Genomic DNA, 24,511 nt, shown 5'->3' on the forward strand with positions numbered 1-24,511 from the left:
AATCAGTTGAACACCCGTGTGCCAAGTGATGAGACATCCTCTCAGACCTCGGCCAGTGCTGCTCCGAGACCTGGCACGGCGCCAGGTCATTACGTGACTTCAACACCGACAACGATCAAACCGGTCTCTCTGCCAGCTGGAGATGCTGAGACTGCAAACGGCCCACGCCAGCCGCACTCCATTAAAAGCGTCCAAAAGACTGAGCAGACTACTCAGTCAATCTCAACAACGACCACCACTACTTCCCAATACACTGTGCCACCGAGAGCATCTCCCGACACCGCCAAACGCCTCGCTGCACCGTCACCTCTCTCCCGACAACCCGTCGACATGGACAGCCCACCAACCTCACCAACGCCAATACAGAGCAGAGCAAAGGCGGCTCCCACCCTTTCGCCAGCAGCGCAACAGCTCGCTGCAGTATCCGACAGGGACCTCAACAAAGGCATGAAGTCGCGCCTGCGAAGAGCCTTCTCGTTCGGAAGCGCGCAAGAACTACGGCGTGCCGGTGTGGACACTACCCAACCCGATGCGCAGCTTACCAGACAACAACATCAACAACAAATCGACGATGAGCTGGATGCAGAGCAGATGGAGATTGCACGAAGGCAAGAGGCTGCCGGTATTGGTGCCGGCATTTACTCCGGTCAAGGCGGGTTTGCAGGCTCCACCGACAACCTTTCCATTTCCTCTACTGCATCCTCCGCCTCAATGATGCTGAGGAAGATGGGACGCGGGGCGAAGAAGAGTGCTAAGAGCATCAAGGGTCTCTTCCGGCCGAAATCTGTCGTGGGAGTTCCTGCAGCCGATGGTCCCATCGCATCTGTCGAGCCCACTGTCGGGCAGGTATCAATGGTTACGGTCGAAGCAGAGCGGCGCCTTGTGAACGTCAATGCACATGCAGACGAGCACACAGATGGGGGCACCAGCTTCCCCAAACTCGAGAGGAACTCGCTGGAGTCCGCAGTCGCCGGCGTGCTGGCTGAGCAGGGCTCCCCGAAACGGTCCGAGGCCGAGTTGAGGCGCAGTGTAATCGGAAATGACAAGGACCGCGCCGAGGTGCTCGCAGCCGTCCGAAAAGGCATCCTCAAGCGCTCCGGCACCGCATCGCCCACTGCATCGCCCGTCGTCATGCCCAGTGACGCCGCCGGTGGGTTACCGTCCGTCCCGCAGCTCACCGACAGTCCTCCCGCGAGCAGCGTCCCCAGCAAGCCGAGAGAAGCCTACCAGAATCGGAGCTCGTCTGCCCCGGCGGTGAACGGAGATTACTTCAACACCCGCATGGGCGTGGCGAAGAGCATGCCGAGCACGCCTAATGGGAGCGTGCGATCCATCAGCTTCAGCCCGCGCATTCAATTCCACGATGCGTGGTCGAGCACGGAGTACGATCGGCGAGGCGAGATTGCGACGTGCAATCGCCTCACGCCGTTGTTGGCTCAGCAGATTAAGGAGGAATTGAATACCTTCAAGATGGTGAGCTCCCTCCTGCGTCGTCCTGTCGATGTTTTACTAACGTATGCGTCCCAATAGGAAATGGAAGTGCACGAGCTCAGCAAACCGCACACGCACTTCTTCTAGTGAATGCTGTCATACCTACACACAACTACACACGACACGACACCGACCGAGCCGCGCGCGCGAGAAAAACTTACATAGAGCCGCACCATACGCGGTAACGCGCACAATGAGAGAGAGAGATAGACATCACATGAATGGCATATGCGTTTTCGCAACACGACACTCCTCACCCTCGCCCTACCGCTGCGAATGGTGCTTCGCTGGGACGAGGCCAGGACTACCGACCCATCACCATCTGATTCTGTTTTTGATACGCTTCTTTTGAAGCCGGTGCAAGGCGCTGGGGCGTTTAATTTGGGCATGCTTGTGGGAGCGGGGCGGCATTGCGGCATGTATGCTAGGAGGAGCGATGCATGGATGGGTCGAGCAGAGCAGCGTATTCCATTCTCGCCCTTTTTGTTGCCCACATCGCTATCCTTCTCCTCTCAGCCGCATCATCATGTCCGGTCCGACTTTTGGAGTAGCGGCAAAGCTACTTTCCCCGCTAAAGAGATACCTCAGCTGATGTATATGCACAGTCGCGCCTAGACTGGCGGCAAGTTCCAGCCCAAAAGTAGTCCCAAAAGGTTAATTCAGGCGCAATCCTTCTAACCTCCATCGAGTCGGGTACTACAGTAAGGTAACGCCCGTCATCAGCTGCCACTTCTCCCCCGTCCTCCCTCTTCTGTCCTCATCTTACCCCTCCTCTCACGCTCTCGACTCCCCCCCACCCACTGACCGCCTCGCACGTTTCTCGCGTCCGCGCGACTAAACGCAAGCAAGGCAAGCAATGGCCACCATTCTCATCGCATACCTCATCAAGAAGCGCAAGAAGCGCAAGCAGGCGCAGAAGGAGAATGCAGAGGCGCGCTACGCGGAACTGCAGCGCGAGACGAGCGAGCGCATTTCGCGCACGAATACGGGCGAACTGCTCAATGGAGATGCGGATGCGGATGCGGATGCGGATGAGGGGGAGGATGGGGAGAAGGTGCTGCTTGATGCGCGCCCGGGTGCGGGGCAGCAGCAGAGTGGGGGGTTGTCGTCGGGTGAGGGACTTGGGGCTGGCGAGGTTGTGTCTGCTGGGCTTTATGGGGGCGTAGTGCAGGGCGGTGGGAGCCGTGGGAGGACGGCGGTGGTGGCTTGAGGGGGATTGCGTTGCGGCGTTGGCTGTTTGGCTGCGATGGAGAGGGGATGGCGACGGCGCTTGGTGATGGTCGTGATGTCGAAAGGACGATGCCGTTTGTGCGCGCTGCATTATGTGGCCTGCGGACTCGGAATTCGAGCAAACTTGCGACTGGCGTACGTCGTTGTATGGCTTCGTCGCAGCCGGTGTGGCCGACGTTTCACGCCTTCAGCATGGCAGCTACGAGACCGCAAGTTTCGCGACAGTTGATGCATTGCAATCTTTTGGCTCGCTCGTTTTGCAGCTCTTGGGCTGCTGGCGACAGTACTGGTTTGGCGTCGCATCTCTGGGCCGGCTGTTCTTTGACAACCCCAAGGCCAGCTGCTTTCAATCCGTTTGGTGTTTCGAACTCCGCGGCTGCGGACGAGGATGACTCTCGCATGCTTTCATCCTGCTACCTCAGCAACACCGAGCGCATCCAGACATCGCAGCAGAACTCGACATAAGTCGTCAGCCTTACATTCACCCCAGGACAAGAGGAAGGACTGCAACAGACCACACTCACGATCCATGATATCCTCCTCTTCGACGCCCATCTGATAATCCACCAGCCCGAAGCGCTCAATGCCGTCGCAGAGCCGGACGAGTTCGCTAGACAGCCTCTCGAGCGCCTGCACGCTCATGATCGACTGGCTCTCCAGCAGCGGATGGTCTTGAATGCTGAGGTCGAGCTGCTTCTGCAGGGTCACGAGCCAGGAGTAGTTGAACTCGCCCCACAGGCGGAGGCGGTCGTTATTCAGCTCCTGCTCGTCGCGCGTCAGACCTGGAAGGCGTTTAGTATAAGCTCGTAGTCTCGTGTCTATGCTGATTATCAAACACGCCTTACCGAGTGCCTCGACGTTGTCCAGAAGATAGTGGGATGCGACTAGTAGGTTTCCGCCAATGTCTCGCAGGCTGCCGTGGTGCGCGAGGGTGAAGATGGTGCGGATCTGGTGGTGATACGCTTCGAAGAATTGCGCGTGCGAAGGCGCAGATTGCGTTGTGGCCGGCGGTTCTTCCTGCTGCGCGGGCTCGTACTCACTGTACATTGACTGTTGCGACTGGTCCATTGAGAAGGCAAACGCGTCTGCGATGCTTCCAGGGTAGCCTTCAGAGACCGGCAACAGTGGCGGGAGAGACTCGAGCGAGGCAACCTGCTGCTCCATCGACAGTGCCGGGCCGCCGGAGATGTACAGCTGCTCTACCCCCGTCAAATCGAACGTATCCATTTGATACGCCATACCGGGCGCCGGGGCCAGCGAGTGTGATGGCGGGTGCGCATGTCGTGCTTGCAGCTCGCGGAGAAATGCCAACGGAGGCGGCGAGACTCCGGTGCTGTACCTTTCGTCCAGTGCGTTGGCGTAGAACTGTTGGACTTCGTCGGAGGTCAACATTACCCTGTCCTGGGCGGAGAGTTGAGTGCTGCCTCCCTCCGACTCGTCTCGCCGCCCTGTGGACTGCGTGGAGTCCATGCTGGCTAGTCTGGGGCGAGGTGCAGCCTTGGGCTGAGGCCAGTTGGGCGCGGGTGGGAGAGATGCGAGAGTGCGGTGTCCCATGGATCCGTGGGCATTAGAAATGTCGCTGATGCCAGGTGTGGGCTATGGATGAGGTCGAGCCGCTTCAGACAACGGGCGGTACGGAAGCTGGGTAGTGTGCAATCACTTGGGCCGCTTTCAGAGACGGGCGAGAGGGAGAGAGAGATATAGTCGGAGAATGCAGTTGGAGTGAGGTGCAGATAAGACAAACAGCTGTGTCATCGATGTATGCCCAACGTGAAAAGGGCCCGGAGAGGCTAGATCGGTTGAGATGGACATAAGATCGCTAGTCATTTGGAAGAGCCACGCGAAAGGGACATCGAGAAAGACCAATGAGCGCATGAAGGAGGGCAAAGTAGCGCACGAAGGGCCAAGATGATGTGGCAATTCCATGGTGATCGTGCAGGAGAAGTGGAAGAGCGGCAGTGCAGGAGGGTGGAGGATGCGGAGTCGGATTGCGATGACAAGGTGGAGGCTCTACGTCGGTTGGATCTCCCGGGCAGCAGGAGCTCTCCGGTGTCAGGGTCTGCAGGCGCGACAATGATCTCCAAGTACAGGACACCAGAGGAGGCATGGGGCCGTATTGGACGGGGCGATAGCGGCGGACAGGGCGAGTTAGCGGCGACGATGCAAGGCAGCCTCACCCCTCTCGACTAGCGGACAGGGCACGTTTGGGCGGGCGTTGCCCTTTGCCCTCTTGCGTCGCTTGGGTCGCCACTGCGTACGTTCCACCATGTAGCTGGATTGCCGTGGGAATGCGGTGCAGCAGAAAGACGATGGACCACCAGGCCGGCCGATCAGCCTGACGGCGCTAAGGTTCAGCTAGCGCGGAGCGTGCTCCCCAAATGTGGGGCCGGCCGGAGCCTGGTCCTGATGGTTGGCTCAAATCCGCATGCCTTTGCCGCTTGACAACGCTTCCAAGCTCTTGCTTTGCAAGTGACCAGAGCACCCGTCATAGCGAGATTGCATGCCACATTAACCGGCCGGATCCCGAGGGCCGGCAGCACGAGAAAGGCTGAGGGACGAAAGGCGCGCGGTTCGGCATGGGATCCACATGTGCATTTCCGGAGCAATCTCCGAAGCTACTACTGCAGCCGCGTCAGATCTTCTTCTATCTTCCCTCGCTTTCTCTCCATGTCGAAACCATCGTGAAGGATGGCTTGGGTATCACGCTGGGATATCACGCTCCAGCTGGTTGTTGAAACAAGTCGCCCCAACGCCACGCCATGCCGTCAGACATCTAAGACTTGGTGTACGTCTTCTTCGGGGAGGGGTAGCTAAGAGAGGTCAGCAAGCATCACCGCGTTCAGAAGCGACATCAACGCACGAAGGTCCCAGCTCCCTCAAGCCCTGAGCAGCCAACCACTGCCCCATATCCACGCTCGACTCCAGACTCTCTCCCTTCACCACGCCGGCCAGGAAACCGCCGAGGAATGCATCACCAGCGCCGTTGGTGTCGTAGATCTCCTCGGCGCTGATCTTGTGCACAGGGAACGTCTTGACCTCCTTCTCCCCCTGCACCGCAATGATGGTGGGGTCGGTGCCTTGCGTGATGATCGCTATCCTCTTGCGCTTCTCGTTCTTCTTCGGCAGGTTCGCGAGGTGCTTGGCGATGGTGGGGATGTCGTGGGTGTTGAGATCGTGCGAGTCGGCATACGACATGGCCTCGGTCTCGTTGCCGACAATGTAGTCCCAGTACGGAGCGGTCTCGTCCAGGGGGTCCTTGAAGAACTGAGGAATGAAGGGTGCCGACAGACCCAGAGCAAAGATCTTTGACACATCAGCGTCTCAGCCTGCACATCATCACCACTCATCTCACCTTGTTCTCCTTCGCCGCCTCCTCCGCCAACGCCAAAACGGCCGGCACGCAGACCGTCAAATGGTAGCCTCCCACATAGTAGATCTGGCTGTTCTGCACCGTCTTCCAGTTCTCTTTCAAATGCTCAATCTTGTAGTGGTTCGCCGCCGCCAAGTCCGTGCACATGCTGCGGTCCTTGCCGGTGATGATGACACCACACCGGCCAGTCGGCTGCTCCTCATCGTAGCGGTACATGGTCGACAAGCCGGCCTTCTTGTTCGCCTCTTCCAACGTCTGTGCGTACTTGTCCTTGCCCACGCAGCCGAAGTAGACGACGGAGTTTTCGGGGAGCATGTACTGCATGGGGGGTTTCTCGTCAGCCATGTCGACTCGTTCGCATAGATGGTGCACCAAACTCACTTGCGCTCCTCTTGCAGTGTTCTGCGCCGCACCACCCGGAATCAACTTGGCTTTGCGGTTCTGGATCAGCTCTTCGTAGAGCGTCAGATGCTTCTCTTCCGCCAAGATGGCGTCGTTGGCCTTCAGCCCGTACTGCTGGAGCAAGGCATCGTCGCTGGCAAGCAGTCAGCATTGACTCCATCTACGCCTCCTCGAGGCGCCATTGGAATCGGCTAGACTCACCCCTCGGCCTGGATGTCCAGGAGGGGGTTCTCGAGGCACAAGAGTCCGTAATTGTGAGCCATGATTGCGATGTTAATGAGTGATGGATGTGTTGGAGATGGGAATCGTGGACTTCTCAGCTGTAAGCGTAAGGTAGCATCACAATGGATTTCTTCGAAACTTTTCAGGCACACCCGAAAAGTTGCCCCACCCCACGTCATCCCACCTGCCGCATTGGGATGGGAGCCGACAGTGGGCAGCACGGAGGGACATACAGACTCGTTATTAAATGCAATGCCATGAATCTCTCGATAGGCGCTGATCGCTGCCTACAATTGCAGTCTATCCATATCATTGTACATCCTCCGTTCACGAGACAATCGACGAAAGCACGATTTAATAGCCACGAGTCTCAATTCCTCACAATCATGTGCCCTTGGCCCTTCAAACTCTCCGTGGTATCATGATCAATCTCAGCGGGTAGCCCTGCCCCATGGGCATGATGAACATTCCTGCGCTACCTCCGGCGGAACATACGAGACCCCGGAAGTCATTGTGCTTCGCAAGACCACGTACCTCGAGGATCGTGCAGTTGGGTAGTCGTGAAGGCTGGTTCGCGTCTTCAAGACGACATCGCACCTCGTGCATGTAGCCATGTCGTTTGCGTCTTGAGCTGTCCAGTTCCTAAGTGTGCAGCCGTGGATGGACGCATCGCCTAGCAGCTGGTACCGGTTCACTCGAGCCTCAATCGAGTCGCAGAGAAAGCGTCTCGAGGTCTCGACACATTCACATTCCAGCGAGTTCAGGCAGCAGCAGCGATGCGAAACGTCGGGATCGAGTCGAAAGTGCCATGTCGACGATGATAGGCGTGCTCGTACTTGTGAGCAAAGGGAGGCAGTTCAGTCGCTAAGCGGGTGGCGTTAGTATGCATGTGATGAAAAGCAGACGTGATACACAGTGCGCACTCACCTGATACATATGCAGTGGTCTTTGCCAGGGGCCAATCCGCTTCCTGAGCTTCGTACTCAGCAAGAGCATCGTCCTCCTCCTGCGTCGGCACGGACGATTCGGCTAGCCAACCCGCATCGAGTTCGTACATATCAGGAGTGTCATCCTGAGACGGGGCGGGCGTGCTGAGTGCTTCTTCCTCTTCGGGCAACGCATATCGCTGAGGGGGCGAGGGATGAGCAGCAGAGGCAACCGGGCTGGTAGTGGAGCCGCTCCATTGGCTAAGAGCCGAGTGGGAGTCACGGAAGCCAGATGTCATCGGGGACCTGGGTGGGCCCCGCCTGCGCTGCTTCTCCACGGTACGGAGAGCTTGGTAGCTCTCGGAGAAAAGGTGAGACATGGCCGCCTTCCTTCTGGCACGGCCCAGGATCATCTGTCGTTTGGACCCCTCCGAGGGAACGTAGATGTGACGGAGGTCCTTGATGCGTTGCATGGGGCGGATGACGTCCCAGCTGCCTTCGGGCCCGCTGGCGTGCCAGTGCTTGGAGATGAGTTTGAGAAGCATTTCATCGTAGTCCTGGACGGTGCGGGTGACACATGCGGAGTGCTGCGTGGGGTCGCGGCTACAGCTCTGGGCGCAGAAGCGCTCCACGAGATCAAAGAACAGGTCGATGGTCTGATCTAGGCGAGAATACACCGACGCGAGCAGCTGGATGGCCTGCATGGCGTTCTTGTGCCCTTGGACAGGGTACTCATCCGCGTCGCCGCAGGTTGAGATAAGTACCTCTGCCATGGCCGAAGCGATGTCGAGTGCTGCAGGCTCATGTGCGTTTTGCTTGACTGGGAGGAGACCGACGGGTTAGTTGCCGGAAATAGAATAGCCCTGCAGATGGGTTGTTTTCTGGTACTAACCGATGTCTGCTATGCTGGCTACGAGTGTCATCCGAACAATACGCGATCGCATGAGCAAGCTACTCCGCTCTTCGATCGGGCAGTTGTCGAGATCGGTGCAAAGGCCCGCGAGATCGAGGTCGGGATCGTACTCCTGCAGGCGTCGGAAGGCGGCATCCATCCTGCAAAGCGTGATCATCGTGTGTGACGAGCGGGCAGAAGGAAGGCCCGAGAGCCTGGTAACGAAGAGCTTTGGAGACATGGTGGGGGAGGCGAGGTGCATTAACAGTTTAAAAGGACGCGCGAAAGACTTACGGATGTACTGCAGCGCTGCCCAGCCGTGCCGAGAGCTCTCGACATCGGCAGTTCTGGACAAGTCTACCACATTTTTGTTGGTGCATGGCTAAACTTACTTGATAAATGGTGTAAGGTTGTGGCTGACCGCTAGGGGCGTCATAGACCCAGGAGACGCAGTCATTGGACTGTCGGGAGGGCCGTCAACACGTGAGACGTGGCTGTTTAATTAAATAAAATTCGGCCGCGTGTCTGGATCACGCGAGTGTAGAGTTTCGTGGTGTATTGTACAAAAGTGGTTTCATCGCGCTGATTTCGGCCAGAGCATGGGCGACCCCTGCCCTTCGGCGGGAGCTATGTGCGTAGCCTGTGGAGAACGGGGCGGCAGGGCCTAGATCCCCAAACGTCCACAAGCCGCGTGGGAGGCCGGCTTGTTGCGAGCGAGGACGAAAAAGAAAGCTGCTGCTTCTGCCTCTGCTTCTGCCTGTGGATGAGCCAACCAGGTGGTGCAGGATTCCAACCAGGTCAATGCCGGGCTGCAAGCGATGCGTCACTGGGGAGCGAGAAAGACGCATATACTGTACATCAGGCGGGGGCGTAGCTGCAGGCTGCTGCAGACACAGGCCCACACGGTCTTTTGAGCGTGCCGAGAACCCCATCTCTAAGCGAGCCGAACGGGACAGCGGGCTAAAACCAGTGTGGACAGTGCATGGCGGGTGGGAAGAGAAAAGGAGGTTGCCGTGTGCAGTGCAAGTGCATGCACGCAGAAAGGGAAAGTCTCCGCGCTTGGCGCACGGGCCGCTTCCACCAACCAGACAGCAGCCCTGGCACGTGTTTTCGGGCTCGGGAGATTTTGCAGCCAATGAGACGCGCTCCGCGGCGGCATTGCACGCACTACTGCTCGCGCTGCTGCACGCCCTCTTCTCCCATCCTGCCGTCTCACATATATGCACCTCCAAAGTCTCTAAGCGAAGCCGCCCTGGCCTCCAACCACACCCTCCTGTTCACGCACCCCACGCCTAAACCGACCCTGCCTTTCCTGCTCCATGCGCCTCCCATGTACGAGGCGGCATGGGCATGGACATGCTCTCTGGGCCGGAAACGACGGAATCGGCCTCATTGGCGCGACTGACGTCTCAATCGCGTCGCCATCATCTGCCTGCCACATTCGGATGGGCCTAATGCAGCTCAGGCGCCGCTCGCGGCCTAGTGTCTAGGTCCCAGAGCCTGCCCGGACGTCGCTCTGATCGACCACCTGCGTCTGCCCGTTGCATGTCTGCGCCTGACCGCTCCATTTACCGAGCTCTAGACACCGCTCCCTGTGATGACCTGCGCAAGGGTGCGCCTGGTGGTGCCATGAGCCGGCACGCTGACGAATCGCACTCGTCGCCGACGCCTCTGACGCCTAACCCGCGGCCTAGGCGAGTGCATCATGTACTGCTGTCGTGTAGCCTTCCCTTCCCAGTCCATCGGTGGCTTTTGCCTCAATGCGCGGGGCTTGTCGAACAAAGAACTCAAGGTGTGTCGACGCGACCTCCCTCGCTCTCCCCACCCCTCGTATAACTAGTCCTTTCGGCGCCGAATGGAAGCCTTCCCCCATCACTTCACCCCCGTCCCCATGAATTGGTCACTTCGACTCGAGTCAATGTTGAAGATGGGCTTCATCCCCCACTCCACCTTCCACCCCGCTGAGGGCCTTGCCAAAGTCATGGAGGAAGATTGCAGAGCAATGGTCCAGATCCTCCACGCACACGGCCTTCTCTTAGGTACGACATCCCTACCAGTCCTCGGTGTGACCCCGACTAACATTCGTTGCAGACCTCCCAGAACCCACCCTCGACCGCTGCATCGGCACACTGGATCGAGTGGAACTCTACGCCGATCAGATCCGCCGACGCAGCATGGCAGCACATCACACCGAATCCCTCATGACATCAATAAAACAAGTAAAGCGCATGGCCACTCTTCCAGACGGCGCGGCGATCGCAATGGAATGCCTCGCCGAAGCAGCAGAGGCCTACCTGTTCAGCCTCGCGGAAGAGGGCTACGCATTCGACAACATCGAAGACGAAGTCGCGGAGGACGTTGTAAGACACATGCACGACATCACCGCCCTGATGGACGAGCTCATTCGAAAACACTACGCTGCCTGCACTCGGCGGCGACAAGTCTGGGATCCGACGGAGATACGCGAGCAGCTCGAAGCGGTGCTGCGGAACTACCTCCCCGTAGGATCACCCGACTCCGGCTTTCATGATCCCCACCACGACTGCCCGCTGTTCAGAAGCTCGATAACACTCCTTCACACTGTCGTCGGTCGACGCGCTGCCGAAGTGACAGTGGAGAAGAGTGTGGCGCACGTCCTTCCCATCGAGGTCGTGGCAATGATCAAGAATGTCGTTTGCAGTGACGAGAGGCTCAGGCTTGGCGGACAGTCATGTACGGCAGCGAGATGAGAGAAACTAGGCATGCCGCGGGAGGCAAGAAGGGCTCCCGCCGGACGGTGACGCACATTCACCTCCCGACGCGCCAGACGACTAATCATTGCCCACGCGTCCAAATGTATTAAAGATACCCCCCTTGGCAGACAGCAACTTTTCATATAGTAAATTTAACTAAACTCACACCGCCCCGTGATCCCCCCAAATCCCCCGCGCGGCATCCCGCACGAGCACCAGCTTCTCCCACATCCCCTCCATCGTCATCCCCTTCCCGCCCGCCAGCGAACTACTCGAAAACCCACACTGCGGCGACAACGCCAAACACCCCGCCGCCACGCTCGGCTCCACCCCCTGCGCCGCCGCAATCACTTCCGCCGCCTCCCGCACAGCCGCGCGCAACTCCTCCATCTTCTCCAGCTCGGGTCGCTTCGTAGACACAATGCCCAGCACCACATTCTTTCCCCGCGGCAGGAAGCGCAGAGGAGCGAAGTCGCCTTGTCGAGCTGCGTCGTCGAATTCCAAGTAGTAGGTGGGGTAGAGCGTGTGGTGGAACAGTTTCTGCGCTATGTGCTCGTAGCTCCCCGTCACCCAGTGCACGGAGCCGGCCATGTTGCCGCGGCAGAGGTGGACGCCGATGTGCAGGTCGGGAGGCACGGTTTTGAGGAACACGTTGTGCGCTGCCAGGTAGGAATCGAGCAGCGCTTCCGCATCTGTGCCGTCTTTCTCGCACCCGGTGAGGAATTGCGAGGAGCAAAAGTAGGTGAGGTTTGGATCGTCGATTTGGATGTTGCGCACGCCTTCGTCGTACAGCGCTTGAATCTCGGCGGCGTAGGCGTGCCCTAGATCTTGGAAGTACTGCTTGTCATTCGTGTAGCCGGAGTCTTTCGTGAAGGCTGTCCCGGGTGCTAACTGGATGTGCTGATACGATGGCGAGGGGATCGTGATCTTCGCCTGCGCCCATTCCTCCCGGGACAAGTTCGATCGTAGCGTCTTCCACTCGTCCATATACGCACTCGCCTTCCAACGAATAGGTCCCGTGCAAACGACCGCAGCGCGCGTCTTCGCACCCATCTCCGCCAACTTGGTGGTGGTGGGGAAGTCGGTGCGGAAAGCCGCGAGGATCGGCAACTCCGGCATGGTCGTCATGCCCTCGAGCTTCTCGAAGAAGCCGCCGTAGAAGATGTGGCGGTTGTATTCGCCGGAGCAGTAAGGGCGGATGGAGAGCTCGCGTTGCTTTTGCACCGCCCAGGCGATGGCTTTCTCTTCGGCTGCTTTGATGCGGGGATCGTCGTCGGTTATGGCGTAGATGTTTTTTGCGGATGCCAGGTTGGATCTTGCGTCGAGGAGTTCTTGCGGTCTGAGGAAGGATCCTACTTGGTCTGCTCGGAATGGAGGGGCCATGATGAGGTGGGAGCTGAGCGTTCAAACCTGGGGGAAACGAGGTTCTTAGAATCACCACGACGTGTGAAAATGGTCACCTACCTGGACCGACGTTGTATAAGAAGAAGTCGGATGCATTCGCGGCGCTCCTCTCTGATGCGTCGGCGGTGAATGTAAGAAACTGCCCCACCGCAAGGCTGTGGGGATCATGGCGGGGATGAGGCCTCGGGCTTTCGGGCGTTGCGTAGAAGTCCTAGCTTTCCCTCAGCACTTCACTGCGTAAGACAACAATGCAGTCTGAAGATCGCGGGATCCCTGACCGCCTTTGCTACCGCTTCAAAAGTTTTACCACGTCGATGCTCGCGGCGGAAGCCGATGCTGCAACGCCGGCCCAGATTCGAATCCTCTCAACTCCGGTGCAAGGGTACCCGTTGTCAACTCCGTGACCACCTCTTCGCAACTCCGGCATCGGTAGACTTTATAGAACTGTTTCCCCAAGTTAACAGCTTGCCCCGCGATGCTTCGCTTCTGTACTTTCTGCATCTCTAGGAGATTCAATCCTAGACGACCAGTATTCCAAACCCTGACCAGAATGGTGAACATGGCGACCTCTACGCGCTCTACCGAGAGCAACAACGGCAAAGTCTGGGCGGCCGACGACTTCAACAAGCGAGATATCCGCGACACCAAGCTATGGGGCGACCTACACAAGCACTTCCACGACCTGATGAGTCCAGCGTTCGGTAAAGTCAGCGACGCCGCAGACCCCGAGCTGTCTCCCGACGGGAAGACGGTCAGCTTCACCGGCAGCATCTGGACGAAACTTGAGGGGTCGGCGGAGAAGCGCGTGTGCACTGTCGATGTTGCGACGTGCAAGATGGAGGTCATTGCTCAAGGCCCGAATAATGATCAGCAGGCCAAGTGGTCTCCCAACGGTCGGAGTCTTGCTTTTCTCTCGGATCGGAGTGAGAAGGGGACGTTTCATTTATATGTTCTCGATCTTGATCGGTTGCGAGAGGCAAAGCCCGTGCGGCTGCCGAAGGGAGAAACGGCGGAATATGCCCTGTGGTCGCCGAAGGGAGACTACATTCTCATAGGTGCGGCCGGTCAGGGCGCAGACAAGGCTGGCGGTAATGGGTCGGGCAACCTTAACAATAGTCAAGGTGACGGTGGAAGTCCTGCCTGGATGCCGACTGTCGAGCCTGATTCGCAAAAGAAGCTCGGGCGGTCACTTTGGCTCTATGACCTGGAGAAAGACGACTTCCACCAGCTATCTCGCCCCGAACTCACCGTTTGGGAAAGCGCATGGTGTGGTCCGGCGCACATCGTGGCCATCGCCTCAGATGATCCTTCAGAGTCATCGTGGTATGAGTCCTCAGTCATGCTCATCGACGCCTCCTCGGGCTCCGATCGTACAGTCTACACCACGGACGTTCAGCTCGGACTGCCAGCTGCATCGCCATCGGGGCGTCACGTAGCATTCGTCGAGGGCCCGCTCAGCGACCGAGGGGTGGTAGCAGGAACTGCCAAGCTCGTCAAAGTTGGGACCAAGGCATCCATTACTCTGGATACGGCCAACGTCGATGTTAGCCAGCTGTCTTGGGCCGACGAAGATCGTTTGTTCTTCATAGGTCTCCGGGGCTTACATGTGGTCGCTGGGGAGGTCAATGTCAAGACTGAAAAGGTGCGGGAAACCTGGACAACTGCGGATGGTGTGGGAGGCCGTTATCCCGAGGCAAGTGGGATTGTAGACGGGCGCTTTGCCGTGGTCCGCAGTAGCTGGACGACCTATCCCGAAGTGGCCGTCGTACAGCACGGAAAGAGTCGGACAATCGCATCTCTGGATCATGAAGGCGCCGCATACCTCCGCTCTGCGTGTGGGCCGATGGAAGAAATCAGCTGGACTGCCTCGGACGGCACCGAGATTCAAGGCTATCTTTCCCTGCCCAAGTCCGGAAAGAAACCCCATCCCCTCGTACTTCACGTACACGGCGGTCCAATCGCGGCATTTTCGAATGGGTGGCAGCTCAAGTATCCATTTGTTCCAGTCTTCGCTGCGAATGGATATGCTGTGCTTAGTCCCAATCCCCGAGGGTCGAAGGGGCGAGGAGACGCGTTCGTTTCCCAACTCCAAGGGGACATGGGCGGCATTGACGCGGGCGATTTGCTGTCCGGGATCGATGTATTAGTCGAAAAGGGCATTGTGGATCCAAAACGAGTGGGTGTGATGGGTGGCAGCTACGGGGGCTTCATGGCAGCGTGGCTGCCTACCCAGAGCAAACGTTTCGCTGCCGCCATCCCCTTGGCGCCCGTCACGGACTGGTTCTCGGAGCACACCACCTCAAACATTGGAAACTTCGATCGCATGATGATGAGCCCAGACGATCCATATGCACCAGCAGGACGCTACTACGACCAAAGCCCTCTACGCTTTGTACAACACTGTTCTACGCCAGTCCTGCAGCTCGTGGGTGCAGACGATCGATGTGTTCCGGCGTCACAGTCACTCCAATTCCATAATGCGCTTGTGGAACACGGCACCGAGTCCTCTCTCGTCACGTATCCGGGAGAGGGACATGGAGTCCGCAAGTTCCCCGCTGTGATTGACCTCTGCGTGAGAATGCTGGCCTGGCTGAACCGACACATGCCGGCTTGATCGCCGCTCTAGCATGCCATCGGCATAAGAGCATGGTAGGGTTTCGTGAGGGGTTCGCACTCCAGGCTGTGATGGGTGGACAGTCAGGAGTGGGTTGAGGGTGTGCAGACCTTTGAACCCTGCTGACGGACGATCGGCCGACGGCCGAGACGGAGCAGCAGATGTCCGTCAATCAGGAGCGCGGCGATGTCACACCGGGGGGAGGAGCTTCCGGTAGCCTGGTCTTTCGCTTGCAGGCTCGATGCCTTGCATGAACAGAGCTGTACTGTCTGAAGTTGGGGTTACGTCTGTCGTCATATGAGGTATTAGACGCCAGGCTGACGGATCTCGGCCAGCCTAATTGCACCCATGATTTGGATCATTGTCGCCGTGCAGGACGTGTCTCTACACCTTTACACTCAGGTGAAGAAGTATGATGAAGTTGTCGGATCAATGTTTCGAGAGTGACCGCTGCACGACTCCACATCGGAGCTCGGATTCGCTTAACTCTCCGAACCCTAAAATTCATCGAGAGTAACATGACTCGAACAGCTGCATCCTCACGTCACCGACACCCACCAATTTTTCTTTGTCCCAAAGATAAAGGTTCCCGTAGCTCCGCCGCACATCCGTCCTGCGTATCATCAAAGTACCTGACGAGCTGACCCATCCCCGTCTGCACATCATCTGGTCTGGAATTGCGGCGCGTCGATCACGTTGCTCAGCCATCACCACTTCTCCCACCCATCACACCATCCTCCGCCAATATCATGCAAGGCTACAATATGTCTCATCGCATTTTTCACATTGCCTTTGGCGGTTGATCTGTACAACTTGATCTAACTCGGAGTTAAACACTCGGCCACTATCACGGGGAAGAGTGCTGTGCTGTCGTTGCAAGATATCGCCACCCGGCGTAACTTGAGGAGAGCACAACGGGTGTGGTGGGTGAGACATCGAGAAGGTACGTGGACCCTAATGGTTGATTACATATACATCAAAAGTCCGAGTCATTCGCACTACAACCTTGCACTCCATCCTCCCAAGAGCCTGCCCAGCTAACGCCGCCTTCCGCCAGCTGCTAGTCCTCGAGTCCCATCGCAATGGCACACCCGGCGAGGAGCGAGTTCGTCGATCTCATCCTCCCGCTTCACGACCGCCTCAAGCTTTACGATCGCACCAAACCACCGTACGATCAGCCCACGAACGATGCGACCGATCCCGCTCGAGCTGTTCCAGAAAGCTTCATCGACGCTATGCGCGTGCGTCATTCAGTATACGTTGAAGAGCAAGGAGTGCCAATAGAGCGCGAGCTCGACGACAGCGATCCCCGCAGTTTTCACTGGGTGGCATATGCCTCCGTCTACAAAAAGAGGGCATCCACCGACGGCGATGCAGAAGAGGAGAAACTGGACCACAATAAGCGCCGCAAATCGAGCAGCACCAAGATGCCCATTGGCACCATCCGCATCGTGCCGCCGCCTCATCCACCCCATCCCAACGGCAAAGAGGACACTGCCGTCCAATCGAGCAACGAGAGCTTCATTGAGCTCGGCGAGCTGGCGGTTATCCCCGAATATCGCAAGGTCGGCATCTCCAAGCTTCTCATCGAGACTGCATTGGCGTTTGTGCGCGATCACCTGGACGACATCTTGCCTCGCTACGATCCGAAGGTGACGGAGTCGATGAGGTATCATGGCACCATGGCGAAGGAGTTCAAGGGGCTGGTGTTGGTGCATGCGCAGATTGGGGTGCAGAAAGTGTGGAGGAGGTTTGGCTTTGAGACGGATGAGAGCATGGGCACGTGGGACGAGGAGGGCAGGGAGCACGTTGGCATGTGGAAGCGAGTGGATGTCAAGAAGGGGAGACGAGAGAGTAAGATTGTGCTGGATGGAACGTTGTAGGGGAGGGTGTTCGGATGGTATTGTTAGAAGAGGTGAGCATCAAGTTGGGCGTATAGCATTCTTGTAGCGTCTCGTCACGAATCGATGACGGCGTTGGTATTCCTTTCGTCGCCTAAGAATCCTTGCTGGGAGCCTTGTCTGTTCGTCCCCCCCGATTCGTCCCACGACTTCTACATTTCAAGATGCACTCAACCGCGTGCCTCACCTGCTGCATATGCCGTGTAAACAACATCTCAAGATTGAATCAGAATTCGAAAATGGACGAATAACTGAGTGCTCACCTACCGTAAAACTCTGGCCAATGTCCACGACACCGAAAGACCATGCCCACCTCGACTCGGCGTCAGGCTCATGCGCGCCCCGATGATGAAGACATGGAGGGAGTGGATGTGACCAACACATCCGAAGTCACCGACACTGGCACGAGCCAAACCGACGCCGAGATCGCAGCCGCACTAGTCGCCAGTCAGAAGCGAAGTCCCGGCGAAGCAGACGAAGAAATCTCAGAAGAAGGTACGTAACTCCCCTCCAGTACGACGCCTCCAACACGACCGACAGCCAACCCCGGCCAGCAGAAGACTTCGACCTCGAGCCCTTCCCACCCCCAGGCCTAAAAGAAATCTCCTCCTTGGCCTCCTGGACCGTCAGCTCCGCGAAACCAGGCAACGGCGTGCGCGCCCTGCGCTCCGCCGACACATCCCAATTCTGGCAATCCGACGGCCCGCAACCGCACCTGCTGAGCATCCACTTCTTCAAACTCGTCGCCATCGTGCACATGCGCATCTACCTCGACTTCCACGCCGACGAGTCGTACACGCCGACGAAAATCCAGTTCCTCGCGGGCATGGGCGTGCACGATATCCAGGAGTTTGCGGAGATGACGTTCGACCAGCCGGTTGGGTGGATTGATGTGGATTTTAGTCGGGTGGGGAGTGTAGAGGGGGAGGATGAGGAGGAGGAGGGATTGCTGGGCAGGGAGGTGGATTGGAGTCTGCGGCCGGTGCTGCGGGCTTTTCTGGTGCAGGTGCGCATTTTGGAGAATCATCAGAATGGGAAGGATACGCATTTGCGCGCTGTGCAGCTGTTTGCAAGGGATGAGTCGCAGGATGTGAGGCGGGCGCTGCCTTCGAGTCCGGTGAAGAGGACTTTGAATTCCTTACCTATGAGGGGTGCCGGGGGAGTGCGAACGAAGGGCAAGGAGGCGGTCAACATCAAGATGGCCGCGTGGATGCAGGATCCGGATTTACGATGAGGTGGTATGGCGTGGACGGCGTGCCGTTGAAAACACATCCGGCTGTCCATGCGAACGGACTGTTGGCTTACGACTACAAATGCCACCAGATCATCACTACACAGCATTCCCGCAAAGAAGATGGCCAGATACAGGGCCGAGCGATATGTCACAGTCATTCGGAAGCTGTGACCAAACGTCATGAAGAGGATCGACTGCGTGGCGAGCTTGCGTACATGAGCGGAGAGATGGCGCGTTGCCATGCGTGCCAAGGCTGCATGTGGAGGGCGCTGATGATCAACATCTCATCTGGAGTTCAGAGGCATGTAGGTAGGTATGACATCGCTAATTCACTGCTCGTCCAGCTTGTGCGGATCCATGCGGGCCTTGTATTATGCGCGTTAATTTTGCGAATGTCAGAACCGGAAAGGCAACTTCATCCTACGCCAGAAGCTTTCTGAACGAGATGACCAACATGAATGTAAGCAAGCAGTCAGATTATAAAAGACCGCAAGCATCGCACACATCATAAGGGACCCTCCTCTCTCCAACAACAGACAGACAATATGGGCGCCAGCGCAACCGAAGTCCACAATTTCAACCCCGACGACCATCCACCTGCATTTCCCGTCTACTCCCACATCAGCACGGTGAACATCTCGCCGACGGCCAAGCTGGTCTCCATCGCCGGCCAGGCAGGCAAAGACAACACGCCCTTCGGCAACCAGGTGCGCGATGCGCTCGCCAAAGTCGATCTCTGTTTGTCTGCCGCCGGCGCGGACAAGAGCTGCATCGTTTCGGTGCGGCAGTATATAGTCAAGATGCTGTCGCGCGACCCTGACGATTTGCCTACGAGGAACAGAGTGTATATGGATTGGTGGAAGAGTACGGAGGGGACGAGGGCGCCGCCGCCTAGTACGTTGGTTGGAGTTGATAGTCTGGGGCGGAAGGGGATTGAGTATGAGATTGATGTCACTTGTGTGGTTGGCATTTAAACGATCGTCGTAGCTGATCCACTGCGCAATGAGTCATGGCGGACAGCAACTACATCAAGCACGTCTACTTCCCGTCTACAAATGTCTACATTAATTCACGTCTGACAAACCGTTACGATGGATCGAAGCGCAGACGTCAACATGCTCAACCCAGCGGACCACCCGCTCCAGATCCCGACCTTCTCTCAGATCAGCACGGTGAATATCTCGCCAAGCGCCAAGCTGGTGTCCATCGCAGGCCAGATAGGCGCGTCCCTGTCTCCCAACGCCGCCGCCACTCCCTTCGTCGAGCAAGTGCGCAACGCCCTCGCCCGAGTGGACCTCTGCTTATCCGCGGCCGGGGCGAGCAAGAGCAGCATCATCGCGGTGCGCCAGTATGTGGTCGAATCTAGCGTCGCGAGATGCGGGCGATGCGCGAGCACGGGGGGAGGTGTATTTGGATTGGTGGAGGCGGACCGAGGAGGACAGGCTGCCTCCGCCAAGCACGTTGGTTGGGGTGGAGAGCCTGGCGGGGAAGGATACGGCGTATGAGATTGAAGTCACTTGCGTAGTCCATGTCTGAGATGATTGATGAAACGTGATTCTGTCATCCATCGCTTTCGCATGTGCGGTTTTAGACTTTTGTGGTGGCGCAGCCGTGCAACGTCAACCGCCGAGGCGGGACTGCACATCACTCTGTGGGGGCGCAGGGTCTCGTCTCCCCGCGCGCTTTTATATGTCGCTGCCTCAAGCTGCTGGCTGCTCGCAACCCACCACTCCTCCCATTCCTCGCCACCGGGAGCAGCCCTCGAAGCTGATTGCAGCTCCCGCGGTCATGGCGAGCAAGATGAGCAAAAGGCTCACGGGCTTCCTGCACAGATCCAAAAGTACTACAGCCCCGGCTGGAGCTCCCCACCAACAAACAAACTTAGCACTGACAGCAACGGCAGGCTCAAACTCCCAAGCAGAATCCAGTCACTCCATAGACGACATCGACGTCGATCATGCCCCCACCGACTCCCCCGAAGCTCGCGTCACTCGAGCCATTCGCCTCTTCTGCGAGTCGGGAAGCACCTCAAACGGCGGTGAGGAGGTGCTGCAGCTCCCGGAGATCGTGGAGGCCGCCGAATCCTCTCCCCACGCCGCCAAAGCTGCTTCGCAACAAATCCGACGGTTCATGGGACGCGAGTGGGCCGTCAAGCCTTATGTGCAGTACAACTCGGTCATGCTCATCCGCATCCTGACCGACAACCCCGGCCCGAGCTTCTCGCGCAACTTTGACAAGACGTTCGTCGAGACGATCAAGGAGGTGTTGCGGAATTGCAAGGATGGGAGCACACAGCAGATATTACGAGAGACTTTGGATTCGTTGGAGGCGAACAAATCCTATCAAGAGGGGATGGAGGGACTGATTCAGATGTGGAGGAAAGAGAAGGGACATGGGGCCAGTTTGTCACAACAGGGCGGGAGGGGCTTGCAGCTACACCCGCAGCCACAGGCACCTCCAAATGGTTGGCAGTATGGCCAGCAGCAACGGGCGCCGAGACAAGAGCCCCGCCCCCGACAATTGCCTTCCCAGGTTGAGCTCGCGAGTAGGATAGAGGAGGCCAAGAACACCGCCAAGATCCTGCTGCAGCTGGTCCAGTCAACACCTCCGGAGAACTTGCTGAACAACGATCTGGTCCGCGAGTTCTCGGATCGCTGCGTGAACGCGCAACGCTCGATGCAGGGCTACATTTCCGCCGACAACCCGCCGCCAGAGGACGAGGTCATGCTCACGCTGATTGAAACGAACGAACAACTCAGCCTTGCTACCAGCCGCTACCAGAGATCCCTTCTCAATGCAAGGAAAGCAATGGGCGTCAGTCCGAGCCCGAATGCGGACGCGGTGCAAAACAATCCTGGAGGCGTTGCCGAGCCTCCGCCGCGCAAACCGGTCTCCGATCAGACTGGGTTCGCTGCACCTCCTCGCTCTCCCCCACAAGCACGACCGGACGACAGTGCATTTGGATACGCTGGTGGAGCGTTCCAGGCACCAACTGCATCACCAACACACCGATCTTCCGGCCCGGGCGCATTCTCCAACGCCGGCGCGACCACGAACGGAGCGTACGTTCCAGCTCCACCAAGCCCTCCCACAGCAATGCTCGCGCGTCTCAATTCGCGCGACGGACAGACATCGCCCAAGCCGTACGAGCCCGAAGGCGCCAGTAACCCCTTTGCCGACCCTGTGGAGCACGAAGCCAACCCAGCACCAGCGATGTACGCCTCAAATCCGAACAACACCTACCCTCCTTCCCTCCCACGCCAAAACCAACAATCCTCGCAACCCTTCACCGTCGATTTCGGCGCTGCAAATGGTGCCAAAGGACACGCGCAGCATCCCAGCCTCGACGACTCGAATTTTTACTCGGCCACCCCGGTCCGTACCCGCTTTCCTCCTAGTTCTAACTCCACCACGAACGTCAGTCCGCCCTCCAGTCCAAGCAGCCCCCAACAACTACGACCTTATCAAAGCGGCCCTCCGACCGTCTCGTATCTGGGTCGACAGGCGTCAGCTGTAGACCATTTGACCATGCATGGGGGTAACGTGTCAGAGATTGATGGGCATTCGGAGGTCGGGAGGGTCCCTGTCGCTGCTGAGGAGCCGCAGGAGCCGGCGTTTGGGGGTTTGCGGCGGAGAGAGACGGATGGGAGTGAGGGGGGCAGTGCGTATAATGTTACACCTACGCGGACGAGAGCGTGAGGTCATATCACAGATGTGTGAAGCGAGATAGATGAGAGCTTTGGGTTACGTGATTGAGAGCGGGCGATGGAGATACCACTTTTTGCTTTGTTTTGCGTGAGGCGGCATGCTATTAGGGTTGACAATCTACGGATTTCTGCACAATGCAATGCCAAGTTCTTGCTCGACGATCTGCCTGACAATGCCGGAGGAGGTGGAGAGGAGGTATTGGCCTGACGTTGCATTTCACCAGATTGCCAACCTTCATCACATCCAAGTAACAAACCCCACATATACCTTTCTTCCACTGTCACCCACGCTCCTCACAAACACACACACAACAAACCCAAACCCCCCAGTAAAACCAAACAAGCCAAAATGTCTGCCCGCCTCTTCTACGACACCGACTGCTCCCTCGCCCCGCTCGCCGACAAAATCGTCCTCTTCATCGGCTACGGCAACTAAGGGCGCGCCCAGGCGCTCAACCTCCGCGACACGCTGCAGGCGGAGAAACTCTCTTCTACCCAAATTCTCGTCGCCAATCAGAAGGACGACTACGCTTCTACGGCTGCGCAGGATGGCTTCGACGTCACGGCTGATTGGGCCGAGGCGGCGGGCAGGGCGGATGTGGTCTTTTTACTGGTGCCGGATCAGGTGTGTCTTATGCTTTTCCCCCATCCAAATTATATGGCTGATTGTTGGGTGGTGTTTGTGGTAGGTGCAACCACAGTTGTTCAATGAGCGCGTTGCGCCGACGTTGAAGAAGACGGCTTGCGTGGTGGTTGCGTCGGGGTATAATGTCTTCTACAAGCATTTGAATTTCGCGGGGAGTAATGATGTGGTGATGGTTGCGCCTAGGATGGTGAGTTGCCATGTCGATGCAGAGTCGGAATATTGAAGATCATCCGCTAACCCACGAAACGCAGGTTGGAGCATCCGTTCGCTCGCTCTACAAATCGGGTCAAGGATACCCCTGTTTCGTGTCCGTCGAGCAAGACGGCACGGGCAAAGCGTGGGAGGTGGCATTGGCGATTTGTCGCGGCGTCGGGGCTACGAAGGGCGGGGCGATTGAGTCGAGCTGCCGCGAGGAGACGTTGACGGATCTGTTTGCGGAGCAGGCGATTTGGCCGACGATTATTGCCGTGTTTCGCGAGAGTTACAAGCAGTTGAAGGCGCTGGGGTGTTCGGATGAGGCGCTGTGTCATGAGATGTGGTTGAGTAAGGAGCCGGCGGAGGTGTTTGAGATGATGGTATGTATTGTCTTTGATTTGATTGTTGGGAGGAGCTTGATGTTGATGATTCTGTTCAGGCGGACAAGGGTTTCATCTCGCAGCTTGTTGGCCATTCTACTGTTAGGTGAGTGTCGCCCCAGCTCCTCTTCCGACTGGCCCTCTAAAGTGATACCTCAGCCAATACGGGCAATTAAAGACGAGCCAGGAAATCGACACGAGCTGGATGAAGAAGCACTTTCAACACGTCGCCGAAGACCGCATCTTGAGCGGAGCATTCGCGGAGGAATTCACCAAAGCAGAACAAGGGCCAGGTGGCATCAACGGCGCATTGAAGAAGCTGTACGCAGAAGCCGAGAAGTCGGAGCTGGCGATGGGAGAGAAGAGGGTGAGGGAAAGGCTGGGATGTGATAAGAAGTAGATTGAGTGTTGTTTGTGCGATGTTTGTTCGAACAACTGCAACCGATATGTGACCATATGCAAACTCGGCTGAACCTCGTCACCATTCATATTGTCTATATATTGAATCATCCACGCTTGCACTCTAACCAATGACTGGCAGCATCAAATGGTGTATCGGTCGGCGGTTCCAAAAATGCAAACCTGTTGGGGTCCTACGAGTCTCGCCTTGCTTTCTCTCCTTCCTGAAAAAGGGCTGAAAAGGAGTTTGTTTTTTTGTGCTTTTTGGACAGGTCGCGAGTTCGAACGAGAGTCGCTGCTTCCTTTTTTGCCTATATATGGTAGCTTGGATAATGCTAATGCATATATGTTCTACGTCTTATATTTAGGATAGCAATCTAGCAAAACACGACCTCCCTCCGTACAAGCTAGCAGCTCGGCTGAACCTCGTCACCACTCTCTGTGTCTATATATTGATTTCTCTAGGCCTGACCTTTAACCAATGACGCAGCATCAATTGATCTGCAGTCGAAAATTGGGGTTTCAAAAAGTCACAACCTGTTGGGGTCCTACGAATCTCGCCTTGCTTTCTCTCCTTCCTGCAAAGGGCTGAAAAGGAGTTTCGTTTTTTGACATTTTTGCCGGCCCCGGGTTCGAGTCTGGGTCGCTGCTCGCTTTCATCTCGCTCAGCTTTTTTGATTGTGCTACGTCTACTTTTTGTGCCCGGTTCGAGCGTGGTTTTGCCGTTTTTGTGGTTGGCTGGTGTCGTTGTGAGACGTTACGCTGC

General features: G+C 57.3%; 14 protein-coding genes across 14 annotated transcripts; 9 read left to right on the plus strand and 5 right to left on the minus strand.

Moving 5' to 3' along the window:
- Positions 1 to 330: 330 nt before the first annotated feature.
- BDY17DRAFT_309041 (uncharacterized protein) lies at positions 331 to 1,530 on the plus strand (the record flags this gene model as incomplete). Its single annotated transcript, XM_033735276.1, has 1 exon — positions 331 to 1,530. One exon carries the CDS (start codon positions 331 to 333, stop codon positions 1,528 to 1,530), a length of 1,200 nt encoding a protein of 399 aa, XP_033592298.1.
- A 94-nt stretch (positions 1,531 to 1,624) lies between these two features.
- On the plus strand, positions 1,625 to 2,177 carry BDY17DRAFT_110723 (uncharacterized protein). The gene has a single exon (XM_033729204.1). It carries the CDS (start codon positions 1,720 to 1,722, stop codon positions 2,104 to 2,106), a length of 387 nt encoding a protein of 128 aa, XP_033592299.1. The 5' UTR covers positions 1,625 to 1,719; the 3' UTR covers positions 2,107 to 2,177.
- Positions 1,914 to 2,969, minus strand: BDY17DRAFT_110741 (uncharacterized protein). Its single transcript, XM_033729206.1, has one exon. It carries the CDS (start codon positions 2,810 to 2,812, stop codon positions 2,249 to 2,251), a length of 564 nt encoding a protein of 187 aa, XP_033592300.1. The 5' UTR covers positions 2,813 to 2,969; the 3' UTR covers positions 1,914 to 2,248.
- Positions 2,970 to 3,126: 157 nt separating this feature from the next.
- Positions 3,127 to 4,191, minus strand: BDY17DRAFT_322551 (uncharacterized protein; the record flags this gene model as incomplete). The annotated part of the gene is made up of 3 exons (XM_033736830.1): positions 3,127 to 3,176; positions 3,246 to 3,503; positions 3,567 to 4,191. 3 exons carry the CDS (start codon positions 4,189 to 4,191, stop codon positions 3,127 to 3,129), a joined length of 933 nt encoding a protein of 310 aa, XP_033592301.1.
- A 1,303-nt stretch (positions 4,192 to 5,494) lies between these two features.
- On the minus strand, positions 5,495 to 6,756 carry BDY17DRAFT_315957 (Ribokinase-like protein; the record flags this gene model as incomplete). Its single annotated transcript, XM_033735965.1, has 5 exons — positions 5,495 to 5,531; positions 5,582 to 6,024; positions 6,074 to 6,409; positions 6,473 to 6,626; positions 6,695 to 6,756. The coding sequence occupies 5 exons, from the start codon at positions 6,754 to 6,756 to the stop codon at positions 5,495 to 5,497; spliced, it is 1,032 nt and encodes a 343-aa protein (XP_033592302.1).
- Positions 6,757 to 7,307: 551 nt separating this feature from the next.
- BDY17DRAFT_110729 (uncharacterized protein) lies at positions 7,308 to 8,879 on the minus strand. Its single transcript, XM_033729205.1, has 2 exons — positions 8,534 to 8,879; positions 7,308 to 8,461 (listed from the first exon to the last, which is right to left on the minus strand). The coding sequence occupies exons 1-2, from the start codon at positions 8,793 to 8,795 to the stop codon at positions 7,476 to 7,478; spliced, it is 1,248 nt and encodes a 415-aa protein (XP_033592303.1). The 5' UTR covers positions 8,796 to 8,879; the 3' UTR covers positions 7,308 to 7,475.
- A 1,302-nt stretch (positions 8,880 to 10,181) lies between these two features.
- Positions 10,182 to 11,345, plus strand: BDY17DRAFT_110792 (uncharacterized protein). Its single transcript, XM_033729208.1, has 2 exons — positions 10,182 to 10,572; positions 10,625 to 11,345. Exons 1-2 carry the CDS (start codon positions 10,389 to 10,391, stop codon positions 11,260 to 11,262), a joined length of 822 nt encoding a protein of 273 aa, XP_033592304.1. The 5' UTR covers positions 10,182 to 10,388; the 3' UTR covers positions 11,263 to 11,345.
- BDY17DRAFT_110819 (uncharacterized protein) lies at positions 11,246 to 12,961 on the minus strand. The gene is made up of 3 exons (XM_033729209.1): positions 12,948 to 12,961; positions 12,740 to 12,880; positions 11,246 to 12,675 (listed from the first exon to the last, which is right to left on the minus strand). Exon 3 carries the CDS (start codon positions 12,646 to 12,648, stop codon positions 11,428 to 11,430), a length of 1,221 nt encoding a protein of 406 aa, XP_033592305.1. The 5' UTR covers positions 12,649 to 12,675; positions 12,740 to 12,880; positions 12,948 to 12,961; the 3' UTR covers positions 11,246 to 11,427.
- BDY17DRAFT_294156 (acylaminoacyl-peptidase) lies at positions 12,919 to 15,740 on the plus strand. The gene has a single exon (XM_033733094.1). The coding sequence runs from the start codon at positions 13,145 to 13,147 to the stop codon at positions 15,281 to 15,283; it is 2,139 nt and encodes a 712-aa protein (XP_033592306.1). The 5' UTR covers positions 12,919 to 13,144; the 3' UTR covers positions 15,284 to 15,740.
- A 381-nt stretch (positions 15,741 to 16,121) lies between these two features.
- On the plus strand, positions 16,122 to 17,306 carry BDY17DRAFT_110845 (acyl-CoA N-acyltransferase). Its single transcript, XM_033729210.1, has 2 exons — positions 16,122 to 16,226; positions 16,341 to 17,306. The coding sequence occupies exon 2, from the start codon at positions 16,366 to 16,368 to the stop codon at positions 17,164 to 17,166; it is 801 nt and encodes a 266-aa protein (XP_033592307.1). The 5' UTR covers positions 16,122 to 16,226; positions 16,341 to 16,365; the 3' UTR covers positions 17,167 to 17,306.
- Positions 17,307 to 17,540: 234 nt separating this feature from the next.
- Positions 17,541 to 18,418, plus strand: BDY17DRAFT_309048 (anaphase-promoting complex, subunit 10-domain-containing protein; the record flags this gene model as incomplete). The annotated part of the gene is made up of 2 exons (XM_033735277.1): positions 17,541 to 17,679; positions 17,739 to 18,418. 2 exons carry the CDS (start codon positions 17,541 to 17,543, stop codon positions 18,416 to 18,418), a joined length of 819 nt encoding a protein of 272 aa, XP_033592308.1.
- Positions 18,419 to 18,690: 272 nt separating this feature from the next.
- Positions 18,691 to 19,749, plus strand: BDY17DRAFT_110974 (Endoribonuclease L-PSP/chorismate mutase-like protein). Its single transcript, XM_033729212.1, has one exon. The coding sequence runs from the start codon at positions 18,964 to 18,966 to the stop codon at positions 19,390 to 19,392; it is 429 nt and encodes a 142-aa protein (XP_033592309.1). The 5' UTR covers positions 18,691 to 18,963; the 3' UTR covers positions 19,393 to 19,749.
- Positions 19,750 to 20,015: 266 nt separating this feature from the next.
- BDY17DRAFT_110877 (uncharacterized protein) lies at positions 20,016 to 22,425 on the plus strand. Its single transcript, XM_033729211.1, has 2 exons — positions 20,016 to 20,258; positions 20,313 to 22,425. The coding sequence occupies exons 1-2, from the start codon at positions 20,108 to 20,110 to the stop codon at positions 22,115 to 22,117; spliced, it is 1,956 nt and encodes a 651-aa protein (XP_033592310.1). The 5' UTR covers positions 20,016 to 20,107; the 3' UTR covers positions 22,118 to 22,425.
- Positions 22,426 to 22,474: 49 nt separating this feature from the next.
- On the plus strand, positions 22,475 to 23,456 carry BDY17DRAFT_309051 (Acetohydroxy acid isomeroreductase, catalytic domain-containing protein; the record flags this gene model as incomplete). Its single annotated transcript, XM_033735278.1, has 5 exons — positions 22,475 to 22,534; positions 22,574 to 22,750; positions 22,815 to 22,958; positions 23,023 to 23,346; positions 23,406 to 23,456. 5 exons carry the CDS (start codon positions 22,475 to 22,477, stop codon positions 23,454 to 23,456), a joined length of 756 nt encoding a protein of 251 aa, XP_033592311.1.
- Positions 23,457 to 24,511: the final 1,055 nt, after the last annotated feature.

This window comes from Neohortaea acidophila (assembly GCF_010093505.1).
Source record: "Neohortaea acidophila strain CBS 113389 unplaced genomic scaffold BDY17scaffold_3, whole genome shotgun sequence".
Taxonomy (NCBI): Eukaryota; Fungi; Ascomycota; class Dothideomycetes; order Mycosphaerellales; family Teratosphaeriaceae; genus Neohortaea; species Neohortaea acidophila.